This window comes from Lytechinus variegatus, chromosome 13, assembly GCF_018143015.1.
Source record: "Lytechinus variegatus isolate NC3 chromosome 13, Lvar_3.0, whole genome shotgun sequence".
NCBI classification, from domain to species: domain Eukaryota; kingdom Metazoa; phylum Echinodermata; class Echinoidea; order Temnopleuroida; family Toxopneustidae; genus Lytechinus; species Lytechinus variegatus.
Genome location: NC_054752.1, coordinates 33,793,569 through 33,818,708, shown reverse-complemented (window position 1 = coordinate 33,818,708; position 25,140 = coordinate 33,793,569). Strand labels below are relative to the sequence as shown.

The 25,140-nt window shown below is 36.7% G+C and overlaps 1 protein-coding gene across 2 annotated transcripts in view; it reads left to right on the top strand.

Moving 5' to 3' along the window:
• The window catches only part of LOC121426130 (sorting nexin-13-like), a 60,716-nt gene extending 42,660 nt beyond the window's left edge, over positions 1–18,056 (top strand). For both annotated transcript variants that reach the window (XM_041622299.1, XM_041622298.1), the window contains exons 12-22: positions 742–947; positions 1,989–2,093; positions 2,424–2,591; positions 3,111–3,231; positions 5,268–5,515; positions 6,707–6,817; positions 10,592–10,729; positions 11,498–11,551; positions 12,972–13,186; positions 14,543–14,655; positions 15,466–18,056. In XM_041622299.1, the coding sequence (XP_041478233.1) occupies positions 742–947; positions 1,989–2,093; positions 2,424–2,591; positions 3,111–3,231; positions 5,268–5,515; positions 6,707–6,817; positions 10,592–10,729; positions 11,498–11,551; positions 12,972–13,186; positions 14,543–14,655; positions 15,466–15,740 (1,754 nt within the window). In that variant the 3' untranslated portion in view covers positions 15,741–18,056. The remainder of the gene's footprint in view (positions 1–741; positions 948–1,988; positions 2,094–2,423; positions 2,592–3,110; positions 3,232–5,267; positions 5,516–6,706; positions 6,818–10,591; positions 10,730–11,497; positions 11,552–12,971; positions 13,187–14,542; positions 14,656–15,465) is intronic.
• The last annotated feature ends 7,084 nt before the right edge of the window (positions 18,057–25,140 follow it).

Genomic DNA, 25,140 nt, shown 5'->3' with positions numbered 1-25,140 from the left:
TGTAATGAACTGTTTTTTTTATATGATTATGGAAAATAAATGATCAAACAAACAAAGATGATCTTTGTAGTTGTGCATGGTGGAGTTTATTATGTGGAGAAGGTAATACCGTTCACCATGTGTAATGTGAAGAAGGAAGAAAATACAGGCAGAAAGATTGAAATTGAAAGACGAGATAGGATGAAAAGAGGAAATTAGAAGTATTCTTTTCTTGAAAGTGAGTGAAGTCATGAAAAGGACTGTAAACCAGATGAGATGAGCTGAATATGGCTTGAGCAGCGATGGTTTGAGTAGTAGCAGGATTAAGTGAAGAGAGGTTACTCAACGTTTCGGGCAAGTGTAGAATGGATATAAAGGTTGCCATAACGAAGAAGAAGAGTGTAGAGGTCTTACGGTACACCATGTATTCTTTCGTGGGCTAATGTTGGTCTTGAAAAGGACCATCTAAACTCAATGTTTTGACAAATGTGTTCTTGTCTTCAGAAGAATGAATTGCTTCATTCATCTAATCATGCTTTCATGCTCGGTAGATGTGCAGTACCATTTATTCATCAATGAGAATGCATGGAAGATATCAAGGTATTGCAAGTTGATGCTCGACCAAGTCGCGTTACATAATAGTTAACTTTCAACAATTGCCTGCAGATATCCAGTAGAAGGAACGTCGTGAATAAACAGAGTTAAACCACACAATTTGACTTAGCACACTGATTTTATTTTCCGTCTTTTCATTGACAACAGATTTCATGAGAAAAGAGAACTGCCAATCCTACGTCTTCTTCTGGCACACGGTGGAGGGATACCGGGTGATGGCCGAACAACAACTCTCCGCCGTCCAGCTGTCCAAAGTCCAACCGGCCGATGGTGCACCTCAGAAGGAATCGGACGTCATGGAGATGCTTCGTGCCGCTGCCCTGAATATCTTTACAGAGTACCTTGCAGAAGATGTTAGTGTTTAATGTTTCAATTAAATTAAAAGGGGAATTTCACCCTGACAAAGAGTTTATTGTAAAAATAGCAGGAAAAAAAAATTGGCAAAGGTTTGAGAAAAATCCATCAAAAATGAAAACAAGTTATTTGAATTTTTTTGGGTTATTTTATTTGTGATGTTGTTTGCGAGTAGGTTCCCTATATATCGTCTAGTATGAAAATATCAATGAAATTAAATTTTCTCAAAAAATTGACATTTGTATTTATTGTACCTTCAGTATGTCAAATTATTTCACACCCCCTCCTGAAAGGAAAAAAATGATCATGAACAATTTAAAAATTGAAATCTATGTATTTTCTATTACATAACATGTAGAGCAGCTGCTTGTACATGTATTTTACATCACCAATCAAAAACTTTAATTTCTTATAACTTTCTTAATCTTTGATGGATTTTCCTCAAACCTTCACCATTATTTTTTCTATTTGTGTGGTGTTTGTACAACAAACTTTTATTCAGGGTGAACTTCCCCTTCAAAGGCTAAGTGGGAAAGCAAACACCATATCAAAACCTAGTTTTTAAAATTGTTACAAAGATGTTGCCAAATTGACTCATATAGTGTGAATATATGTCTTTTTTCATGGTTAAGTCATTCGTTTATAGCTATCCCTGATAGATTGATTTATATATTTGTTATATAAATTGTTTGATTTGTTTTATAAGGATTTTTCTACTTTAAAATGATTGATTTGAAATTGTTACAATTAACCAATACCAACATAAAAATTATCTTCTTTGAAACAATTAATTTTGATATTTGAATGGCACATTTATCGTTTGCCAACCTAAGGATTTTCTTCATTGTAAATTGAGTGATTTAGGATTTTTCTTCATTAAAATGATTGATTTAGATTTTTGATTGATGCAAATAAATGTTGCCAACTGAAGAATTTTCTCTTCATTTAAATGATTTAGCTTTGATATTTGAGTGATACAATTAATCATTGCCAACTTCAGGATTTTATTTTATTTAATGATTAAATTTGATATTTGACAGGCAACCAACCGAGTGAAACTAGAAGGTCAGCTGGTCAAGAGAACTCACCAAAGAATACAAAACCAGTCCTCACTGGATACTGTCTTTGATGAGGCTCAGAAAAGGGTAAATTATGGACTTTTTTCTGATTTTAATTTTACTAGTGCTTTAGAGGCCAAAGAAATGTACCCTTCAGATATAAATACCTATCATTTATGCGGCAATGCTTGTCTTATGGCATTAGAAGAGGTCCTTTTTTTACTTGTCTTCAAGACAAGTATTTTTTTAAAGCATTTCAAAAGAGGACGTGCTTGTATACACTACATCTGTATGGTACATGTCCAATTGGCTTTTATTTACAATTCATTTCACATTTGAAAAAGTCTTGTGTTTCTCCATGCCGTGTCTTAACGAGCCTCTCCACTTATACCCATAATTGTATTATGTTGACTACAGGTGTTCAGTATATTAGAAGAGGATCGTTTCTTGCCTGCCTTTAAGCAGAGTCCCAGCTATGTGAAGTGTCTGGCTGAACTAGACCTTCTGAAAGACGACGACTCTAATCGTTTAGGAGATGACGCTTCCGTCCAGCTTGATTCGTCGCCCGACAACAGTACTGTGGCTGTGAGTATGCCCCTTCCCTTCGTGTACAGACGCGGACCTAGGGTCGTGGAGGAAGGTGGGGGCGTAAGCACCCCGTAAAATTTGAAAATATGGTGTTCCCCGTAGAATGCCTTCATTGCGCACCCCGTTCAATGAGCGATAATCTTAGTTTTGCTTGTCAAGCTTTTCAAGAGACCAATTGTCCTTCCGATGACCCCTTTTTTAAGACTAATTCGCACCCCGTAAAGCTCTGACTCTGGATTCGTGCCTGTACATAGCTTGAAGGAAAAAAATCAAATTGTATATAGATATAACAACATGAGTTGAATTGAAGAAAATTTTAAGATGCTTTACAAAATATTTTACAGGGATTTTAATGTTTTTATCGTGTTGCCAATGTAGGACAGGCAACCAGGAATTCCTTGGTAATATACTTGGGTTGTCAGAGCAGGTATAGGCACCTGTAGAGTTCCGGATAGTTTGACAAAGAACTTGCTCCTATTTTCTGAGGACACATTTCTTGTTCTCTTTCCTTTCTAGTCTTCTGAAGACCTATCGTCTTTAGGTAGCCAGGGATCGATAGAGCATCTGAATGATCTTGAGACTCCTGGTCACATAGACAACAGCAAACCACACATCATGGCATACATCACTCATGCAAGTAAGTCATACCATATCCCTCTTAGGCCAAAAGTTATTGATTTACTTTCAGAGTAAAACATATAATCTAAATAATACAACTTACAGTGCTCTATGCCTTATTTTCCATATGTCAGATGTCTTACATTAGCCTTAAAATTATATTTTAAAAACATAATTCCATATTTATTTCTCAATGTGAACCTTCCTTTTTGCGATTTAATTTTACATCCCAATGTCAACCTTCTTCACAACTTACAGATTTGTTTATTGAATTTAGTGCATGTATTTCAGTTATCATTACCATATTATAGCTTTTATTTATAAATATCTTTGGAATTTATTTTGTAATGTGCTCTCATCTATGATTACCTTGTAAGTGCAGTATACCAATATCAATTAATTGTTACTTAATATTATTTGACTATTTCACTTCACTTATGTAACTATGAAATTTATGTTTACATTGTAATCTTGTATCAGTCTCTCAACTGTTTTAACAAGGAAGTATTTTGTACAATGAATTGAATGAATGAAAAGGATACTCTTCGCAATCTTAATCTTCAGCATTGGATAAGCTTTAGAATTGCAGTGAATGGTGGTTTTCCAAGGCTAGGGCTCCTGTTAGCATTTTGGCGGTGAAATTGCCCTGGGCCTCTGTGTAATTTTTTTCCTGATCTCATCTCCGATCCATTGGAAGTATAATAATAATATAGGGTATTTATATTGCGCACATATCCACCTTGTTAGGTGCTCAAGGTGCTCCTATATTACCCGGCTAAGCTAGGCGTTCATAGCGCACACAGCTTTTTAAGGAATAACTTCCTACCGGTACCCATTTACCTCACCTGGGTTGAGTGCAGCACATTGTGGATCAGTTTCTTGCTGAAGGAAATTATGCCATGGCTGGGATTGAACCCACGACCCTCTGTTTCAAAGTCCGAAGACTAATCCACTAGGCCACAACGCTCCACGGGGTACTGTAAGAATCTTGCAAAGTCAGTTTGGGTCCCAAAAATCAGTTGTAAGTCTAGCAATTATTGATGGCAAGCTCGCACTTGATTGCTGGTCTGCCTCTTGAAGCAAGAAGTAAAAGTCAATTTGCTAAAGTTTTGATTGAAATATCGATCATGAATTACCATAATGAAAACCTTGATTTTGATGAACTGTTGTATTCTAAGGGTGATCTGAAATGTTTTTAGGGTTACGTCGACGGTGGACTTCAGGAAAATTTTGTTGAATTCCAAATTAGGTGTAAGTCTCTGAATAAAGTGCAGGTCCTTTGTTTTAAACCCCAAATTGGAGTTATATTGCATTTCAATTTTCTTGCAATGCTCCGTTACTCTTGATTTTAGTACTTACACGCTTGTTTTGCAATCAAACGACGGTAAGTTTCTTGCATTGCCCTGTGATCATGATTAAGTATATTAGGTCTAGGACATTTGGAAACTGAGCAAAATTTTAGAATGTGAGGAGTCATCATAGGCTTTCAGGAGCCATTGTTAGTCTATGGCTCTGAGATACTCTCCGAGGTGTCTACATCATGCATGAATCACTGTGAATGTCAAAGGAGGTTAGAAGGTTTACATGGCAACAGTCACAGTGACTTCTAAGTTGACAAAGTCCCGAGTAGAACATACTCCATGTGAGGAGTTCAGACTGTCTGCGTATTGCCAATATCTGGAATGTTCAACACTGTTTATTCGTAAGATTGTTGCGTACTTGTGATAAATATAGATTTATCTTTCTGTAAGTTCTTAAGTACAAAGTATGTCCAAAGAGCATTATTAATAAAATGATTATTACTTTTAACTAAGAAGTGTTGGGACATATCAGGGAATAATTTTGCTTTACAAATTTGAATTGCATTTTCGGTCATAAGAGAAAATCTCTCAATTAAGTAATGTACGTTGTACAGTTCTGTGTAAAAATATGCTTTATAAAAGATTTTATACATATGTTTCCAAATATGTGGAGCAAATTGCGATGTGATACCAGGAAAATTATTCCCTGCATTTGGTTCATATTTTGTTACTTGTGATTCCTCTGCACATGTAGGTATCGTCAAGGAGAAAGGCAAATCCTACGCTGTCTACGCAATCCACGTCACAAGGACGGACAGCCAGGGTGTGACGGAGATCTGGGATGTCTTCAGGCGATACAGCGACTTCCACGACCTTCACATGTGCCTCGTGGAAAAATACGAGACGCTTCGGACCCTCCTCCTGCCGGGGAAACGTGCTTTCAAGAACACCAACAAGAGCTTCTTAGAGAAGAGGGCTAAGTCGCTTACGCAATATCTTCAGGTATTTGAGCACTGATCCCTATGTTTTGGGGTTTGTTTCATTAAGCTTATTGGAAAGTTATGCCTGACTTTACAAACAAGTAGAAATATGGCAAGCCAATTGTGGGTCAATCATATTACTTGGAATTGAATGTGGAGGCTGATTAACATCTTACTCTCAAGACACATTTCGTGGATAAATCATATTTCATAATACAGGTAATAAAATCAAGCTATTTGAAGTACAGTTAAAGTTATTTAATATGCCATGAAAGCATTGTGGTGTATTCATAGGACTTCACAAGCATGCATGAAGTCATGATTTTATTTACAGGGTTATGGAACATGTTCCTTAGATCTGTGACATTAATGCTAAATGATAGTAGTTGCAGTAAAACACCAATTTCGTGAGAAAGTCTGTAAAACCAAGGTTAAGTAAGACTATATCATCGTGGATCTAGATCTGGTACAGTTACATAAACTGAACTTTGTAAAATCATAAAATCTAAGCTGAAATACAATCACACTGAAGATCGCCAACACAGATAGGCACACGTGGGACAGTGTATTATTATTGCTGGAATAAAGACCCGACGGAAGTGACCGAATCTGCGCTTATTTTGCTAATTTTCTCAGCAATTACACAATTTCTTCCAAAATCCTTTGGCACATATTTTTTATTCATACAAACAGACACTTGGGTGGTCATTATATTAGATTCTGTAAAAAGTCATTTTGACATCGTTACCAGAACTGGAATTTATCTTTAATCATAGGAATTGATCGTAGAAGGAATTTGTGTTATTGATTGCATCGACCATAATGTACATGTACCATCAATCATAAGAATCAATCATATGATCTTTTATTAGCATTAACATAGCATTGCATGAGGTCTTATATTCATGAAACTCATTCTAATGAATCACACCTGGGCCCGTTTCATAATGGACTTGCAACTGTTGTAACTTTGCCATAATGGCAACTACCATGTTAACAGGGCTCAACATCCAATCATACCGGTAATCAAGGTTACCATGGCAGTTGCCATAATGGCAAAGTTACAACAGTTGCCAGTCCGTTATGAAACGGCCCCTGATCCTTAATGATTGCCCATGGTGTTGTATTCCCCATGAAAACTGATGGTTCTGAAAAGGCTTGGCCATTTTTGGGGGATGATATGATGATTTTATAACCCTTTTCTTTATTCTAGACTCTTTTAAATCAAGATGTTCTGACCAGCAATCCTGGTCTGCAGAGCATTATCTGTAACTTTCTGGAACCGGGTGTCTATCATCGAGGCAAAGGTCTTCTGGCAAGACGGGTAAGTAACTGAAGAATCATTTGACACGTCAACCAGGGATGTAGTGAAGGCAGGCCTGAGGCCAGATGTGCTGGCCATGGCCTTGGCCTTGGACCAAGTCATATGCACAAAGTCTATGGGTGTTGGTTTCCTCCAGCGGCCCTATGACTTAGAAGTACCGGCTTCGACTGCATTCCAGGGCCCTGTTGCGTCAAATTGCTATAATGGTAACTTTTCCATCCAACGGTAACTACCATCATGGTGGCGATGATCAACAGCCAATCAGAATCAAGGATTTCATGCAAGTTACCATTAGATGGCAAAGTTACTCTAATAGTCCGGGGGGGGGGGGGCTTACATTGACGAATGGATACCATGCGCGACAAAAAAAAACACGTAAACAGGATGTCTTTTTCACGATAGGGCACGTTACGTACGTAACGTGATAAGGGTGTCAAAAACAAACAAATAATGAAATAAGGGTATCTATTGCGCTAGGAAAATTATGTGTTTAGGGTCGACTTTACGGGATGATAAAACAAAACTAGAATTTAATTCGTCATGCGGACGAATTAGGTGGTCTGTCTTTATTCTCGCCATCATGATCACTATTACCTTGTTCATGCAGATCAATATGATATTCATGAAGTCAACGGAATGCTCATTATGGATGGAATACTTGTGAAAGACGGGAGATGATAAAGCACTGTGAAAAGGGTCTCTTTGGTGTATGACAATACATGTGATATGAAGAAAAGTAATTAAAATCTGTTTTATCTTGCTAAATTTTAACTTTATACCATTAAATTATCATGAAGGATCATGTACGAGGTAATAAAAAGAAGAAAAAAAATTGAAAAAAAAAATTGTTTACCCCTCGACTCGAACCTGCGCCCTTTAGAAAGCAAGTCAAATGCGTTATCCATTGAGCCACAATATTCCCCATAGAGAATACATGTAAGCAATTTTGAGAATTACAAGTCCAACTTTGCAAGCGAAATATGGGCATGATGGAGGGCACATTACCGAAAGCCCAGAATCTCAGCTACAACATACTAAAAGCTCAGGGAAAACTGACAAGAAGAAATGGAGATATGGCTCACGAAATAGAGGAATGTCGAATCTAGTTTTGAGAAAAGTCATGTCCCATAGAGATTACACGCAAAATACATGTGATATGAAAAAAGCAATTATAATCTGTTTTATCTTGCTAAATTTAAACTTTTATGCCTTTTAATTATCATAAAGGATCATGTAAGAAGTGGCAAAAAGAAAAAAAAATGGAAAAAAATCATCTTGTTCACCCCAGGACTCGAACCTGCGCCCCCGAGAACACAAGTCAAGTGCGTTATCCATTGAGCCACGATATTCCCCATAGAGATTACACGTAAGCAATTTTGAGAATTACAATTCCAATTTTGCAAGTGAAAAACGGGCATGATCCCGGCATCTGATCAAAAAATGGAGGGCACAATCCAAAAGCTTAGAATCTCAGCTACAACATACTAAAAGCTCAGGGAAAACTGAAAAGAAAAAATGGAGATATGGCTCACGAAATAGAGGAATGTCGAATCTAGTTTTGGGAAAAAGTCATGTCCCATAGAGATTACACGCAAAATGAGGAAAAATGACATGCCTCTTTTCATCGCTGTTTTACGCAATGATGCGTTTCTCAAAACGAAAATTTATGTTAACTGAGGAGAAAGAGTACATTCTAATCTACAACATATCGAAATCTGGGCGAAAAACGATCTATATTCGAGAAGTTACAACCAAATTTGCATAAATTTGATGACGTCATTTTTGAAAAAATGAAATTTTTAGTTTAGGCGCCATTTTGATGACGTCATGATATAATTTAGGGACATTGATGACATGAAATCAAATCTACAACTCATACTCTATCGATATATGAAAAAAAATTGGGGGTCAATGGACTATTTAAAGAGCTACAGTGAATTTGCAATAGGCATGTTTTTGCCCATATATGGCCTATAGTGAGAGCTCGCGCGCACACGTGCTGCAAACTTTAACTGGTGTTAATTTCGTTATTAATGGTCGTAGAAGGTTGATCATGGTATCAAATTGCTCATAATTTCATTATCAATTCAATGATGCAAAAAAAACGGTGTTTCTGTGTTGCGTTAGGGCGTTACGCGCGAAAACGCGCGCGCATATGTGCGCGTGCAAATTTTCGAAATGCTTAAAATGAACTGAAACGTACCCAAAAAATTTTATAGGCCATTTGGAGAATTTTTTTACCTTTGACGCGCGCGTCATGACCTTTACATGACCTTTGATGACATTGACAGTTGACCCTTGACCTGAAGTTAATGTCATGTAAATATTGTTAATTTTTGATAATTGATAATGAAGATATGATCAAATGAAGAATTTTACAAAATGGCGCGTAGATGACGTCATCATGACCATATGACCTTGAAAAGCTTAGTATGCCGTCTCTATGATAGATTCTATATATGACGAAAAAATCAGCAAAATTGATTCAGCCAATTCCAAGAAAAGTTGGCGACAAACATAGGTGCCAAGAATGAATAAAGAAAGAAAATTCTGACGAAAACAATAGGTGATCTGTCATAGACACCACCTAATTAAAATGTTTTATAAAGGATGTCCTTTTTGCCCAGCACTTCGTGTTTAGAGTCCGATTTGCGTGAGGTGTAGAAGGTGGGGTCGTAAAACCAAATAAGGTAAAGCCGATGACCGAAGGACCCGTAACAATAAAACATTCCTGTACTTGTTTGGGGGTTCATTTCGGGGAATATTTGCCAAGAGTATCGTTTTGTTTCCAATACTTGTTAAGGGTAGGGTTTCGCACGCCAATACTTGTTAAGGGGTGCATTTTCAGAATGTGGTAATTACGTGTTTAGGGTCCTTTTGAGACCCCATGGTCGCGCATGGTATCCACTCGTGAATGGAAGTGCCCCCCCCCCCAGGGTAATAGTAACTTTTATACAACAGGGCCCTGATATCGACTTCAATCTTTGCTTTTGTTGGTATTCGGATCATGGTCAAAGCAGAGCTGCCAACCAGTACTGATTTTCAGTATTTAGTACTGAAAAATGAGAAGAATACTGATTGTTTCGTGAAAAATACTGATTTCTGAAGTTTCATGCAGTCTTATGTGTTGTGCTATGGTATTACTTTGGAAATACTTATTTCCTCACCAAAATACTGATTTTCAGCATTTAGAATACTGAAATGTTCGTGTTCAGGTTGGCAGCTCTGTCAAGGGTCAAATGTCACAGGAGAAGCAGGTAAAGATGGGGGGGGGGGGAGAAAAAGCATTAAAAAGTGTCATCATGCTATCTCCAGTATCTGTACCTATTCTGCATGCACTGACCACTGAATCGTTACTTCATCAACAAGTGGGTCTGAATACAATACTAGCATGTATCACATATGCTATTTTGAATTTGGCCTTCAGCACACATCATTGTAGGCTGCTCGTTCAGACCACTGAACTCGAGTGAGGGATTTGCACAGCAGACTAAGTATTTCTATCCTTGGTATCTCCAGACACTTGACATGATCAGTTGGTAGTTGACCATCTGGGGGGCGTTTCATGAAAGGACTTGTCAGACATTTTATCTGACAAGTACCAGTTTATCCGACAGTTACCATAGGAACAGTGCCTCTCAGCCAATCAGAATCAAGGAAAGATGTCAGATCTGACAACTTGTCGGATGAAACGCTCCCCTGATCAATGCATTCTTAGTTTCGTAATACTTTAATACTTTGTCAACTGCATCTAATTTCCTCACATCATTGCAGATGGACCATTTCGTCAACCCTTTGAAGACTGGCGTTCGTAACGTGGCCCACACAGTCAAATCCGTCCCGGGCAACCTCGTTGATGGTGTTGCCATGGTTTCAGATAAGATGTCTGATACCGTGAATAAAGTTTTTAAGGTAAGGGGGTGACTTTTTGAAAATTTTGATTGACCCAGATGTCAGATGGATACTTGTAGAATTCATCATTTTTGTGTATGTGTATTCTAACTCTAATACACACTTGAACTCATACTCGGTCTCGATCTCTACTCAATAACTAGGCATGTCTGCTTGGCTTGGAGTCGCATTCACAACTAACATTATTCTCTATACTAAACTACAATATATAATTCACTGTACATAGTTACATAATATTCTGAGGAAGGCAAAGTGATAAGGAAAGTATAAACAGATGGAGTTGAACAAGGGGTTGTTCATGGTGGGGGTAATACAGCATGGTCATTGTCATACAGATCGAGCATACTGATCTTATGATTTTCATTACAGATCGAGCATACTGATCTTAAACAAATAGGAGTAATGCCGAAAATTTGTTAAACAAATCATAATCTCCTCCTATAAAAAAAAGCCTCTTGATTTAATACAGCATGGTCATTATTTACACAACTGGTCTGGGGTGGAAACATGATGATAGTGAGCTTATGAACGGAGATGGAAACAGTAGTTGAGATAATGAGGCATGAATTAATAGCATGATAAAATGACAGAATGAAAGGATGGTTTGATGAAGAATGAAATGTGTTGTATGAGCACAATAATCATTTAAAAAATGTTGTAGTTGATATTTCTTGCTAGTTATTTTGTGATATTTGATCAAGTGTGAAAATCTGTGACTTAGTCTTTGTAGTAATTGATGGCATTTTTGTTTTTGTCCTTTTTTTGTAGCCTCCGAAGCAATTGCAAGATATCGGGAGGGTATCATCTGTAATCAGTTCTTCGGTAAGTTGCCATTCACCTTGTCATATACTTTGACCAAATCTGCTTGAGAATGTCCTGGGAACTGTTTCACAAAGACTTGTTATCATAAAAAATGCATGATTTCTATAACAAATGTGCCATCAGCCAATCGGATTGAAGGATTCCAGTAGCTTCTAACTGTTCTTGCAAATTTGTCATTATAACAAGTTTTATGAAACTGGCTCCAGGAAATGCTTGACAAGACCATTGTTTTGGGTGCCCATCTCACCAACCTTGCTGCCCTCAAATTCCCCTTTTACCGACCGTGGTTCTCAGGCATTTTGTAAATGTTGCAACCATTCATGAAATTCTTGATTTTGATTAGTTGTTCAGCATGTTGACTATGGTAGCTATCATTGGATGATAAAGTTATCATAATAAACCTTTTATGCGATAGGCACAGACCTCTGCATATTAGGAGGAGACTTTGAGTGCTTCAATAGGGTGACACGACATTTGCTCCTGCGACAATTACTCTGGGCGTTGTTTTGTCTAAGATATAGGGTTAGGGTTGCAATAGGGTTTTCTGTTAGGTTTAGGATAGGGTATAGTGTTAAATCTAGGGTTGAAGTTGGGTCATTTGATTACTGTGTGGAATTTAGAGCAATTGTCGCCGGAGCAAATGTCATGGAACTGTCAAAAGAGACTGTCTATGTTAGTGATATTTTTCTCCTTTTGAAATACAGGTCCATGCATTGATAATCAGTTTTTTTTTTTGACCACCTTGAAATGCCCAATTGCAATTTGCCCATTCTTCACTCTGTCTATATTAAGTTTATCCCATTTTATCCCCTTTGACTATTAGATCAAGTACTGATCAGTCCTTCTAATCAGACTTTAAAGAGACATTGATATAATAAAATAATAAATATAAATGGTAAAGGCCCTGTCTCATTGTTCCGTGTAAGCCTTGCTGGTGACTTGTTTTGCTACCTGCAAGTCGCCCGCATTAACAGTATCTCGCATGCAGTTGCCCGCAGGAGCGCACAAAGGTCTGGGCCCCGTCTTACAAAGAGTTACGATCGATCCAATCAAACGTAACTCTATGGAAATCCATCAGTGTCATAATTTCTTCTACAGGATATTTGTAAAGTGTCCTTTGTATACAAAGGAGAACACACCAAACTGTCAAGAAATCAATGAATTTATGGATATACATTCATATCTAGAAAAAATGTTGAACAAACAAGCATTTTATATGTTGACGTTGCTGGCCATCCATAGTTGTGATTGATTGGATCAATCGCAACTCGTAAGACTGGGCCCTGATTTGCATGCAGTAAAGTTTTGAACATGCTCAAAACTTGTTGCAGGTGAATTGCGAACAATCACCTGGAAGGCTTGCATGTAATGATGTGACAGAGCTTGAACTTTTGACTGTTTTTATCAATATGTCTTTCAGGATGATGACAACATTCCATTAAGAGTCATGCTGCTGCTGGTCGACGAAGTCTTTGACCTGAAGAACCGTGATCAGTGGTTACGTCGACAGGTCGTCACTCTCCTCCGGCAGATCATCAAGGCAGCGTTTGGCACCAAGATAAACTCCAGGATCATCGAAGGGGTGGAAACGATCACTTCGCCAGCTCATGTAGCCGAACTTGTGAAACGTTTCAAGTAAGTAATGCAGTCATCCCTGCTTATTGGTCCTTGAAGGGTATTACAAGTTGCAAGCTAGAGCTGAAAGATACTGAAACCATTCCACCTGTCCCTGATAGTCCGATGGTTTTGCACAACAATTCCATATCATAGAAAGCTTGCACCACGATGTCTCATTTTTTTTCTTCACTCTTCTTACAACCTTTGAGACCAAATCTGTGATACAACTTCCTTTACAAATCAATGCTTATTCTGTTTTTATCCTAATCAAACATTTTGTTCGTTCGGAATTTCACAAAGAGTCTCTAAACAAAAAACTTGGCCTTTCAGGGCCTTTATTTTAGATTTAAAGCCAAGTTCTAATTTCATGTGTAAATCATCATAATTCATATCACTTAGAATATAACAAGTTTGGGGAATGTAGCTACGCATCCTGCATATGTCATAAGTTTCTAACATGCAAATTTTCACCATGATCTCAATCTCCAGACAAGATCTCAATTATTTTTATATGTGCATTTTGTTATTCTGCTTTTATGTAGTGCTTAAAATATCAGGACAATATCTCTAATATGCTTTTCACACTGCACTTTTTTTCCTTAACCCCGGGAAATTGGTGGGGCTAAGGGGGGTCTTAGCCCCACCAATTTCCTGGGGTTAAGCTCAGCCCACTTCATTTTCACACTACGTTTTAGCAAAGAGGGCTAGCACGGTGAATAGTATGGTACTATCTGGCCCTGCAAAAAAGCAGGGTTAGCCGGCTTATTGTGGTGCTAGCGATTGCAGTGCTAAAAGATGCAGTGTGAAAACGAAACAGGGCTAAGGAAAGTGGAGCTAAGCATTAGCCAATCACAGAAGTCGAATTGCACATTAATCATGCTCTGTATGGTAAAATCATCAATATTCATGAGCTGAGGGATAGTCCAGGGTTAAGGCATTAACTCCGGCTGAGCAGATAGTTTGGGGTTAAGAAAGACGGCGTGAATCAAAAAAAAATATAGTATGGGGTTAAGGATAGTCCGGGGTTAAGGATAGTATGGGGTTAAGGAAATGCAGTGTAAAAAAGCATATAAAAGGATGCAGAGTGGATGTAAAACAGAAAAGAATCTTGCCATCCATTGGAAAAACGTTATGAATCTGTTGTGTGCTCTTTGCACGCCTGTTTCATACGCTCTATATCCATCGAGCATCCGTCCACTGTTATTTCAATTGTTATCCCATTTTGTCCATTGTCTGGAGTGGATGAAAGCAGATGGAGCCGCCCCAAAATTTTGCTTGTCCCATGTATCCGTTATGGATACGTTTTGTGTCCGTCGGCCAGTGGGACCAGGCCTTGAGTGCTTTACAGATATATCATATCGATCTTGTTCCCAGGGAGTCTTTCTGGCCTGGTGGTGTTCTAGCAGAGGTGCCTGAACCTAGAGATGAAGCTACTAAACTCAGGACAAGGGTTGCTGCAAAGGCTGAATTGTTCGGCAGTGTGCCAGGTAAATCACATTGGCCCGTATTCTGAAGTCTGGTTTAACTTTAAACTCGGGTTTAAAGTTGTGGTTTAAGTATGGGTAGCCATTTGTTACATAAATCACTAACTAGTAGAGATATCATACTTCAGCTCATTTGGCTCTCAAATCATTCATAATTGTCTAGGAAGTATTAAAAGATGATTTTCTTCACCATCGATGAATCATGAATGAAAATTTTGACACTTTTGGCTTACCATAATTTTAGCACAGAGGTAAACCATGGTCTAAGTTAAACCTGACTTCACAATAAGGGCCAATGTGTTTCTTGGGATATATACGCCATAGCTCACCTTATAGCATTGCCCACTGAAGATTATAGTGTGGACTCTTCAGTTTCACAAAACAAGAAGATCTTCATCGGCTAAGTTACCCAGCAATCCATTCCTCTGAGATCTGAAACTTTTAAAATAAATTTAAGAAACAGTTGAAAACTTACTTGTATCTAGCATAGGTATAGCCTTTTACAGTTGTCAAACACTGTGAAATAGTGTACTATGCATAGGGTTTCTAAATGCGTTGTTTATTATTTTTGATTGTTGCTTCACAGAAAATTATTCTTTATTTACATTCGACCACTATTTCTCTCAATTTCTATATCACTTCATGAGCTACTCAAACCAAGATAATTTGAGAGCATTGTAACTTTCATATGCACTAGAAAACATAGACAAATTTTTTCATTGGGGCCCCATTTATATATAGTGGGTTGGGTGTACATGGAATTTTTATGTTGATGATCTGATAACCTGTTTACTGGTATCTCTTTCGATTTAGATGACTTGAAGAACTTCATCGGCTCTGAGACGACGCGACGCGGGATGCTGAGGACATTCAACATGCTCCAGAACCAGACGCTCAACAAACGACTCTTTTACGTGTTCCTGGAGAACCTTCTCCTCACGCTCTTCCCGGAGAACAAGTTTGGCGAGATCTTCCACAAGCTCCACTCGCAGTCGCCAAGAATACGAGCCCGCAAGGAGAAGTTGCATGAACAACAGAGGGCGGCACAGCAGCATGAGATGCGCAGCAGACGAAGGGACGTCAGGTGACACAGGGCGAATGCTGCGAGAATCGACCATCTGATTTCTGTAGCTTGACTTTCGCACGTGTGAGGCTGGAAGATGTAAGGTGTTACCAAAGCCTGCTTTCATGATGCTGTCCCAAGGTCTATTTCGTAGGCATTCTGTAGAATCGCGTGGTTTAATGGGGAAATCAGAGAGCCGATCTTGCGATCAGGTTTAAGACCACGCCCTCAAATTGTGTTGGGCGTTTTGATTGGTCTCTCATCCTCAGGAATCTGATCCAAATAATACAGACAATCTGTTTGAGTGTTCACAACATGCTCTCTGCTTTAACTTTGTGGACAGCCCAGTTATTAACCACACATTGTATGGGATGTCCATGAACTTGGGACTTATAAGGTCTTGTGAAACAAGGTCCACATATCTTTCAAGGTCATTTCTCTGCACATTGATCTGTTTGGGCATTGTCCATATCTCAAAGCCAAAGACACTTATTGATTATCTTCTTCACCAAATGTGATGACATATTATTACCATCACATGTTTGTTTTTTAACTTGTTGGATTTGAATGGAAAGTAGCAAAACCTATACCTCACTCACACAATGGCAACAGATTATAGATTGAACCACGGCATAGAGTGGATATATTTGATCAAATTTATGTTTTAAAAGTCATTCAAAGGACATCAATCAGTTCTCCCCACAAAAAATCTTTAGAATGATTTTGATGAAAATTATTAGCAGATTGAGCACTTCAATAAATTGCATTAATATTATACAAAATATGGAGGGAGCAGAATTGGTAACTCTCGTATTTTCTTTGCAAGTGCATATTGAACCAAATTAGAGTAACTCCATTCTTAACAATAATGATGATATTTTGAAAATTGGTACACATATACATGTAGATGTATCATCTAGCTGTCGGAGGAGCATTTACATAGCTGCTTTCAAATGCGCAGGCCTTACAAGAGTTTCTCATATCAGAATGAAGTCGTTCAAGGTTCAGCCATGTTATTGAGGTATGAGATGTAGTGAAGATTGCAATGTCCTGCATTTCTCAGTGTTGCAAAGTTTCTTTCACCGACACAAGCATTTAAACAACTTCAGAAGTTTGATTTTTCACGCTTTGAGGCACGACTCAGTTCTCGTAAAGCGTCGCCTTTCTTATCAGGATAATTTTCTCTGCCGTGTTGCGGGTGTGTGACAAATGTAAGTGGGAGTGTGTGACATCATTTGTGCATGTGGGCGTGGGTGTGGGAAAATATTTGTGTGGGTGAGTGTTGTGCAAATGAGAAGGTGTTGATTGATTCTTTCAAGATGATAATGCGTTCTATAGTTTCTTCTCCCACTTCCTACATTTAACAGATGTAACTAAAAGGGACCTGTATATAAAGACCACCATATGGACACCTGTGGTCTTTATGAGAAGGTGGACATGTTTTATTGTAAAAAAAAAAAAAAACTTTCTTCCTATATCAGCGCATAATTCATATTTTGTTAGGCATGCTTGAAGATCCCAAGTTAGAAATTACCATAAACAAACAGAACCCACAATAAATCGGTCTATATCTATTACATGTAGACCTGTGGTAGCTTAAGCAGATACATGTATCACCATATTGGTCTTGTAAGTTTAAAACTCATTATTTTCATTTGTTGGGCGATGTAACTAACATTGATCTCCTGCAATTTACCATTGTCAAGCAAGCTTTGTACATGTATCATGTACATGTATTTTACTGTTATTCATAATAATATGGGAGTCCAAGATATATCAACTGGAGTTGATATACTTCACACTTGATATATATCCCCAAAACCATAGTAAAAAAGAGTGACGTTCTGTGTTTTTGCCGAGGCAGATTTTGTGGTGGATTTTGATGAGGCATTTTCTTCTTTCGTCAACCTCAGTGAACAAGTCTTTGTGGATTGTTGATTATTGGATGGAACTTTGTTAATTATTGGATCAATGTGCAATCATGTGAATCATTGAAATATACTTGCGTGATTCTTTCAATTCTACTGCTGTTAATATGATATATGATGACTGATTGTGATGTTGACCGCTGACAGGAATATTGAACTCTTTCAATTATTTGAAGCCAGTCTAGGGATGTACGTTGCACCGCTCAAACAAATCTTGGTACCCTACTTGCCCGTAGAAGTCTTTAGTTCTACACGATACAGAATGTAGTTCACAATATCCAAATAATGTTAAGTTATTTCAGGAGAAACCACTCTGGCCCGAATTCACAAAGGTAGTTTTTAAAACCACAGGTTGAATCCATGGTCTATGCAGATTTCCTGTATAAATTACGCTGATTTACCACTTATATTAAAATAATGTCTAATGCTGATGTGCGCTTTTGTCACAGTGCGACAAATTGACACCTGTTGTCGTGGTTATCCACGCTATTTTATTCATGAGTCCACTGTATTGAATTAATGAGTCCACTCTTCAAACAGTGGACTCTTGAATGAAAAAGCATACCTGACCATGGCAACAGGCGTCAATTTGGCGCATTGTGACAAAAGCGTGCATCAGCATTAGACATTTTTTAATATCCGTGGTAAAGAAACGTAATTTATACAGGAAACCTGCATTAACCATGGTTTCAACCAACGGTTTTAAAAACCACGTTTGTGAATTCTAGCCTATATGCTTGTAAGTCGCAATGTGAAATCAAAATGTTGAATGTCTGCTAACTTGTACATGTAAGTTGTATTTGAATTATATGATTTGACTACTGAAATGTTTAAGCACATGAATTATAATGCAAGTTATTTTGATTTGTATGCACTTTTTGAATGATCATTGTAGGTTTTGTATGATGATATGCAGATGTGTTCCACTTTGCTGAAATCAATGAAGCCAATCTAATAAAAGAAATATTTGCGTGTAGATATTGCAGAATAGCTTTAAAACATGTATGGGCAGTGATAATAAAAAAAGAAAGTGTTATTTGATTTTTTTAAGAGGGAATAAAGAGTAGTGGTATATCTTAAATACAAACTGTCATTTTAGCAAGACCTACATGTAGAATACCAAATACAAGCTTACTAAAACCAAGAATTCTTGGCTCACAGTCAAGTTGATTTTTCTGAATGTCATGAAGCAAGCTCCCTTAGTTCCTCAGATAGGGTTTCAAACTGGTAGTCACTTGGTTTGTATATGCGTTTCTTAACAAACCACCAAATCTTTAGCAGGTGCACAACGTTAAGTTCTCAATCAGTGGACCAAATTGAAACCACAATGCTTGTCAGTTTTTATAGAGGACTTTGTTTGATCAAGTATCCAAGTGCACATTCCTTTATATTCCATGCCAATGTAGTTTTGTTTTTTTATTTGCATCATTTTCTTTTCAGTACTCTTTTTTCTATTGCGTTTTCTTTCGACCATTTTTCTATAAACTGCACTTCATTTTAATATCACTGCTTATTACAAGCAAAATTTACAAATCAAGTTTGTTTTCAAAGTTAGTATAGTGGTATATTTTTTTTTTCTCACAAGCACAGCATTGTTGTTCATGTGTTTGTGTTTTTCTCCAAAATCTTCATTCTCATTCAATCTTAATGTAAATACCTGTTGCAGAAGCACTTTAAATTTGAAAGCATGCTAACAAAATTGAAGACTGATAGGTTGAAAATCTTTTATAAGCAACAGAGCCTTGTTTTATAAAGCTTGTTATCACTAACAAGTTGCCATTGATTGATAAGAGTGGTCCTTGGTTTTCATTGGCTAAAAAGCATTGTTGTTATAGCAACAACTGTCATTGGATGACATGGTGATGATCACATTCTTCATGAGATGGGGCTTTGATGGGTGTCTCACAAAGAATTAAGTCTTGACTAAAAATGTCACTTTAACTTCTAGTTATGTGTGGAATGTAACACATCAGTGCATTGGTCAGATCATGGTTAGAGGATGCATGTTCATCAAGGAGAGTATCGTTACATTACTACATGTATGTACATTGGTGCCTAGGCAGCATGAATCTAATGGGGTATGGCATTGAAATCGTTTGATTTGCAATCAATTTGGTGGATTCACAATTTCCCATGATGCATTGCAAATTTCGGCCTGTCCGCTGTAACCGATAGATGGCGCACCATATTGTGAGTCCACCGAAATAAATATCAAATTGTTTATTATCCATTGTGAATTTGCATCAGAAATTTGCAATTGATCAACAATATTTACTTCCAACACCCTTTAATTTACACTCAACTTTTTTCCAAGCGCCATGACTGGAAATTTATGATTTCAAAATGTAGACTGCCATGCTTATGACTCTAGTACCAATGCTGTATTTCTTTATTTAATTCAATTTAATCAATCCAGAGAGTTTTTGTATACCTTTGTGCAATACAGTCTTAGATTATTGGGAATATTTTCTAGTTTATATTGTGGCTTGGTATTGAAGTTTATTATTTAATAATTTTGTATGTTAAAGTGAAGGTAGTATGCGAGACACACAAATATATCAATGTCAAAGGATATCAGAAATTGCTTTTTGATTAAAGAAATCGGATGATGTTCCCAAACAGAAGCATTTTGAAAAATTGGTTTATTGCTTCAGGGATCTACCATTCATTACAATTTCCAACCCCTCCCTCCCCCCCCGTAGGTACCCAGCAGTGTTCCCCCCCAAAAAAAAAAAAAAAAAAAAATGGGGGGCTACTTTTTTCTGAGCTCCCAGCCCACATTTGACCCTAGACCTAATAGGAATGTCAGGGGCTATTTTCTTTTTTTTGGGGGGGGGGAGTAGTTTAAGGGCTGGGGAATGGGGTATTACTGGGGTGATGCCTCAAATCCATATAAATACATACCAATTTGATTTTAAATCTTAATATGATCACCCAGAAAAAAATGGTTACAACTGAAAATATAAGATAGTATTAAGATGATCTTTAAAAGTGGTTTATATCTTGATACAGCGAAGTCGCATGGGAAGCTCTTTTCACAATTTATCTGCTGCGCATTGCTATTCTATTATTATTATTGTCCTTCATTTCACCTGCAAACTGTTTTCTACGCATTATTCAAAATGAAATTGAACTCGTCCACAAGATCTCATGTAATGAAATTCTTTTGATATTGTCTTTAGAATCGTGATTCTGTGAATGTTCAGTAACATGGTTAGATTTGTTCTTGGAAACATTTAGTGAAATTCTCAATATTTTTACAGGAAAATCATCAGAATATTGATATGCTATTAAATATTTGTCAATTTGTGGTCATCCCATGTACAAATTTTTATAAAAGATTTGATATTCCTATCAATTTTGATATCATCGTGGTCAGTCTTCTCCAGTAAATGTATAAGTGAACCCTTCAGACCATTACATGAAGAACTTTGTGAGTGATTTTCACTGATAACTGTTATAAGCCATGGCTAATACTCGCATCTGATTGGATGAGAGCAAATTTTGTCAGGGAAATCACTGACAAGACTTGTTGTGAAACCTTCCCAGGTCTATTTCTAAGGTGTCATTTGAAAGATTTTTTTCTTTAGGCGAAAAGCATTTCATGAAAAATTTTGTCAGCGATTTTCACTTTCAACTGTTATAAGCTATTGCAAATACTTGTTTTTTGATGGTTTAGATCAAGTTAGACAGTGAAATCACTGACAAAATTTTCTTTCCTCCCTGGTATATTTGTCTGGCGTCATTGGAAACGTTTTCAAAGGTCGTAAATTGCGTTGTACTTCTGCTTTCTTCATTGTTAACAGGGGCCCGTTTCATAAAGCTTTTCGTAAGTTGCGAATGACTTTATGCATGACTGGTGATCTTTTCTTGTGCTAAACGATATCCCTATGTAACTGATTTAGCACCAATGAACAGGTTTCGGTCATGTGTAAAGATGTGCGTAACTTTCCAAACAGCTTTATGAAACGCCACCCTGAGTCGCCCTCTGGAGTAAATTCCAGTGTTATTATGCATCTTCCTTATAGAGCCACTTTGTGCACTATCATGCCTCCTTTACCTCTGTGACATTGAATATTAGTATTATGTAGCTTGGCGAAAATGTGATATCATTGTGATACTACTCCCAACTCTATTATTGATGTTTACATACTGTTATTAACAGGAAGAGTTGGTGCAGTGGATGTGATCGATATTTTTTTTTTTTCTTTTTTACCAAAACCATGTAAAACAGCATAAAAAATGTTAAATAATGATCAACTTAGTATTTTTGTACTATTTTTTTTATTATAACAAGTTTTAAGAGGTTGAGTATCTTCAAGTTGTAGGCTGTACACACATTCTGTTTTTTTTATATTCTATTTTTTCCTATTCTATTTCTTTTTCATATTCCAATTGTTTTCTATTCCGTTTTTCCCTATTCTGTCTATTCTTGTTTTTATAAAATTTTCTTTTTGTCTATTTTTTAAAAATATATGACCACCTGGATATTAATTCCATATAAAGTAGACAAAAAGAAGGAAATTGCGAAAAATCTGAAAATTACAGTAATAACCATAAAATGGGAAGTATTGCTTGAAAGTTATTGTGGCAGTAATTGGGTAGGGGGTGGGGAGATTTCAAATTTTTAATACAGTAATGAAATTCATTGTTTCCATATATATATATATATGTTTGTCTAACAGCACAATTTGGAAATTCAGAAATGTAACAATATGTATATCAGGAACCTTACAAAGGAACGTTCAAATTTTTAATACGATAATGAAACTCATTGATTCCATCTATCTATTTGTATGTCTAACTAAAAAAAAAGCAATTTTGAGATTCAGAAATGTAATAATATGTATGCCAGGAACCTACCTATGAATTACTTTACTCAGATTATCTTTACAAGTTTTGAAATAATGTTCAATTTAATTCAATCCTAGTCGAAAATTACTGGTAAAAGAGTCTCATTCAGTCTTGTGTCTAGTTAATCCTTTGAATAGTCCCTCTCGTGTCATTTGAAAGTAATGTTTTTTGTAATACAAAATAAACATTAAGTGTAAGTTAACATATTCTTTACAAATATATATCATCAAATGAAGATTATTTCACTCCGTATCAAATATATTGCAAAAAGAGATAAAAATTTAATGAGTACATGCATATTTATATTTTTGTTATCATTTTTTCATGGAAATATACAAATTTATTTTCTCCATCATCACTATAAATGCATATCATCTGTGAATTCAGACATTGTTTATGTAAATATGATAGAGAATTTGATATTACATGTATATGTGTGGAACAATATTTGTTTTTTCTCGAAGAAATGAAGTAATAAGTTGGATTACTATTTTTGTGCGTGTGTGTGTATATCATGTTTATAATTGTACATAGATATATTGAACAGAGAGATATCCTGTATTAAAATAATGCAATCTAAAGTACCATGTGAAAAGATGTTGATTTATTGATTGTCTAAAGTCTGTCAAAAGGCACCGCACGCCCTACGATCGATTTGCGTCCCAATTTCAGAATAAAATGTTGTAGAATTTGATGCTTATATTGAGACTTGGAATATCTTACTGTGTAATGTTCTAAATCATCGTAGAATACCTATGTTCAAATCTGTGACTATGCTATCATCCTTCTTAGAATAAAAGCGAATTTCATATCTAGTCGTAATGACGTCGTAAGATTGGCTACGATTTGAAACTAGTTTGGCCCTTACTCCAAAATAAAGGCATGCAATCTTTCAAAACGGTTATATTAGTATTCTTTCAATTAATTTTAACCTCAAATAAAATATGTTCCATTCACATTTTCAGAAAATGGGCAAAATGCGATTTGTTCCAAAATCGGATCGCGAACAGTCGTAAAGTGGGCGGTGGCCTTGAAGTTTTGGGAAAGGGTGAGTAATGTGAACAAAACCTTCAACTGGGAAATCAAGGCCAATCTCATAACAGAGAAGGGATTCAAGTCTTTCACTCGGCTGCATGTCTGGGAGGTCTGTAGGAGAGCAGCCAGAAGGATACTGCGTGTTTTCACTTTGAGACATAACTTCACAGAGGTTTTTTTATGTAAACAACACTACAATGATTGGTGAGCCCTTAGAAACAAACTTTATTGAATGTAATATTCTATCACCTGCCTTTACAATCAAATATCTAAAACATGGCAGAACTTGAACAATTTAAATGTTTATTTTCTAGTGGGATTCACTATCTTTTTAGCACCACGGTATGTATTTCTGGGGAATGATGGCCATTCCAACAGGGTTTTTTTTTTTACTTGGTTTCATGTAGCTTAAAGCTTGTGTATAGTTTTGGTAAATCCACCAAAATGCACCCATCACTATTCCAATTCATTGCTAGCTAATATGAATGGATATGCCCTATAACAGTTATGATGTGGAGGATATGAAATGAAAATGTGTTTTACAGGATAAATTTTGCGATTTTACATGGAAATTTAACTTGATCGGGTCACCCGATCAAATTAAAATATCTGTGTGTTTTTGTCTTTCAATTAAATCCTATTCCAAATCATGGAATGGGCTGAAACTTTCAAGATATGTTCTTTGTCTGTAACTTTTGGATATCTAATCACTAAATTTATAAGTGCTTGAATGTCCATTTTTTTAATTTAAAACAAGCATCGCCGAGAGAGGGCGCTATATATCCAAGATTTTAATATTTGAAATTTTCTCAGAGAAGTGCAGTTGGAAAAATATCTAACGGTCTCTTCGCTTCAGTAAGACTGTCATATTAGATGATATTCGATTATCAATCACATTATTGACCCTTTACCAAAGCTATACACAGGCTTTAAAAAATACCTTTTGTCGTCAACAAAGGTAAACAGGACCTTGCACATGTAACTTACAACTAGGCAATTGATCATAAGGCGGATTGTTTTTCAGTTTGACTGCATCCATCACTTACGTCATCAATATGATCAATTCTACAATCGTTCACTAGGATTTGTGCAACAGGGCACAGGAAAGTATATTTATTTGTGAAATTTTGAACAATGTCAAACAATAAGAATAATTGAAATTTGCGATGATTATCCAATGTAAATAGGAAATAAAATCCCTTTATCCTCATAAAGATAAGATCAAAGGTTCAAATATGATTGGAAACGAACAAAAAGAAGACAAGCATTGACCAGTTTCATTATGTTTCAGACTGCCACATAGCAAGTCTTTAATAGCTTTATTAATTTCTCTCTCACACTTGTCTGAGTTACAGCGAAGTGTTTAATCTTCATTTTAAAATCTCAAAACTCCTTTATTTACAAACGGATGAGATCGACAGATAATACACTTGCATGCTGTTAATTTGCAGAGACTCGGTAACCTACTGCAGTCAGATTCCATCGGGTAGCCTCCAGAACTGCTAGCCTTGAAATGCTTGGTGGTACAGGAGCTGCCTAAGTCAAATCCCTTGGGACCACAACAAATCTGTTTGACTTGTCATGCCATGCAGTGATGCAAATGTACTG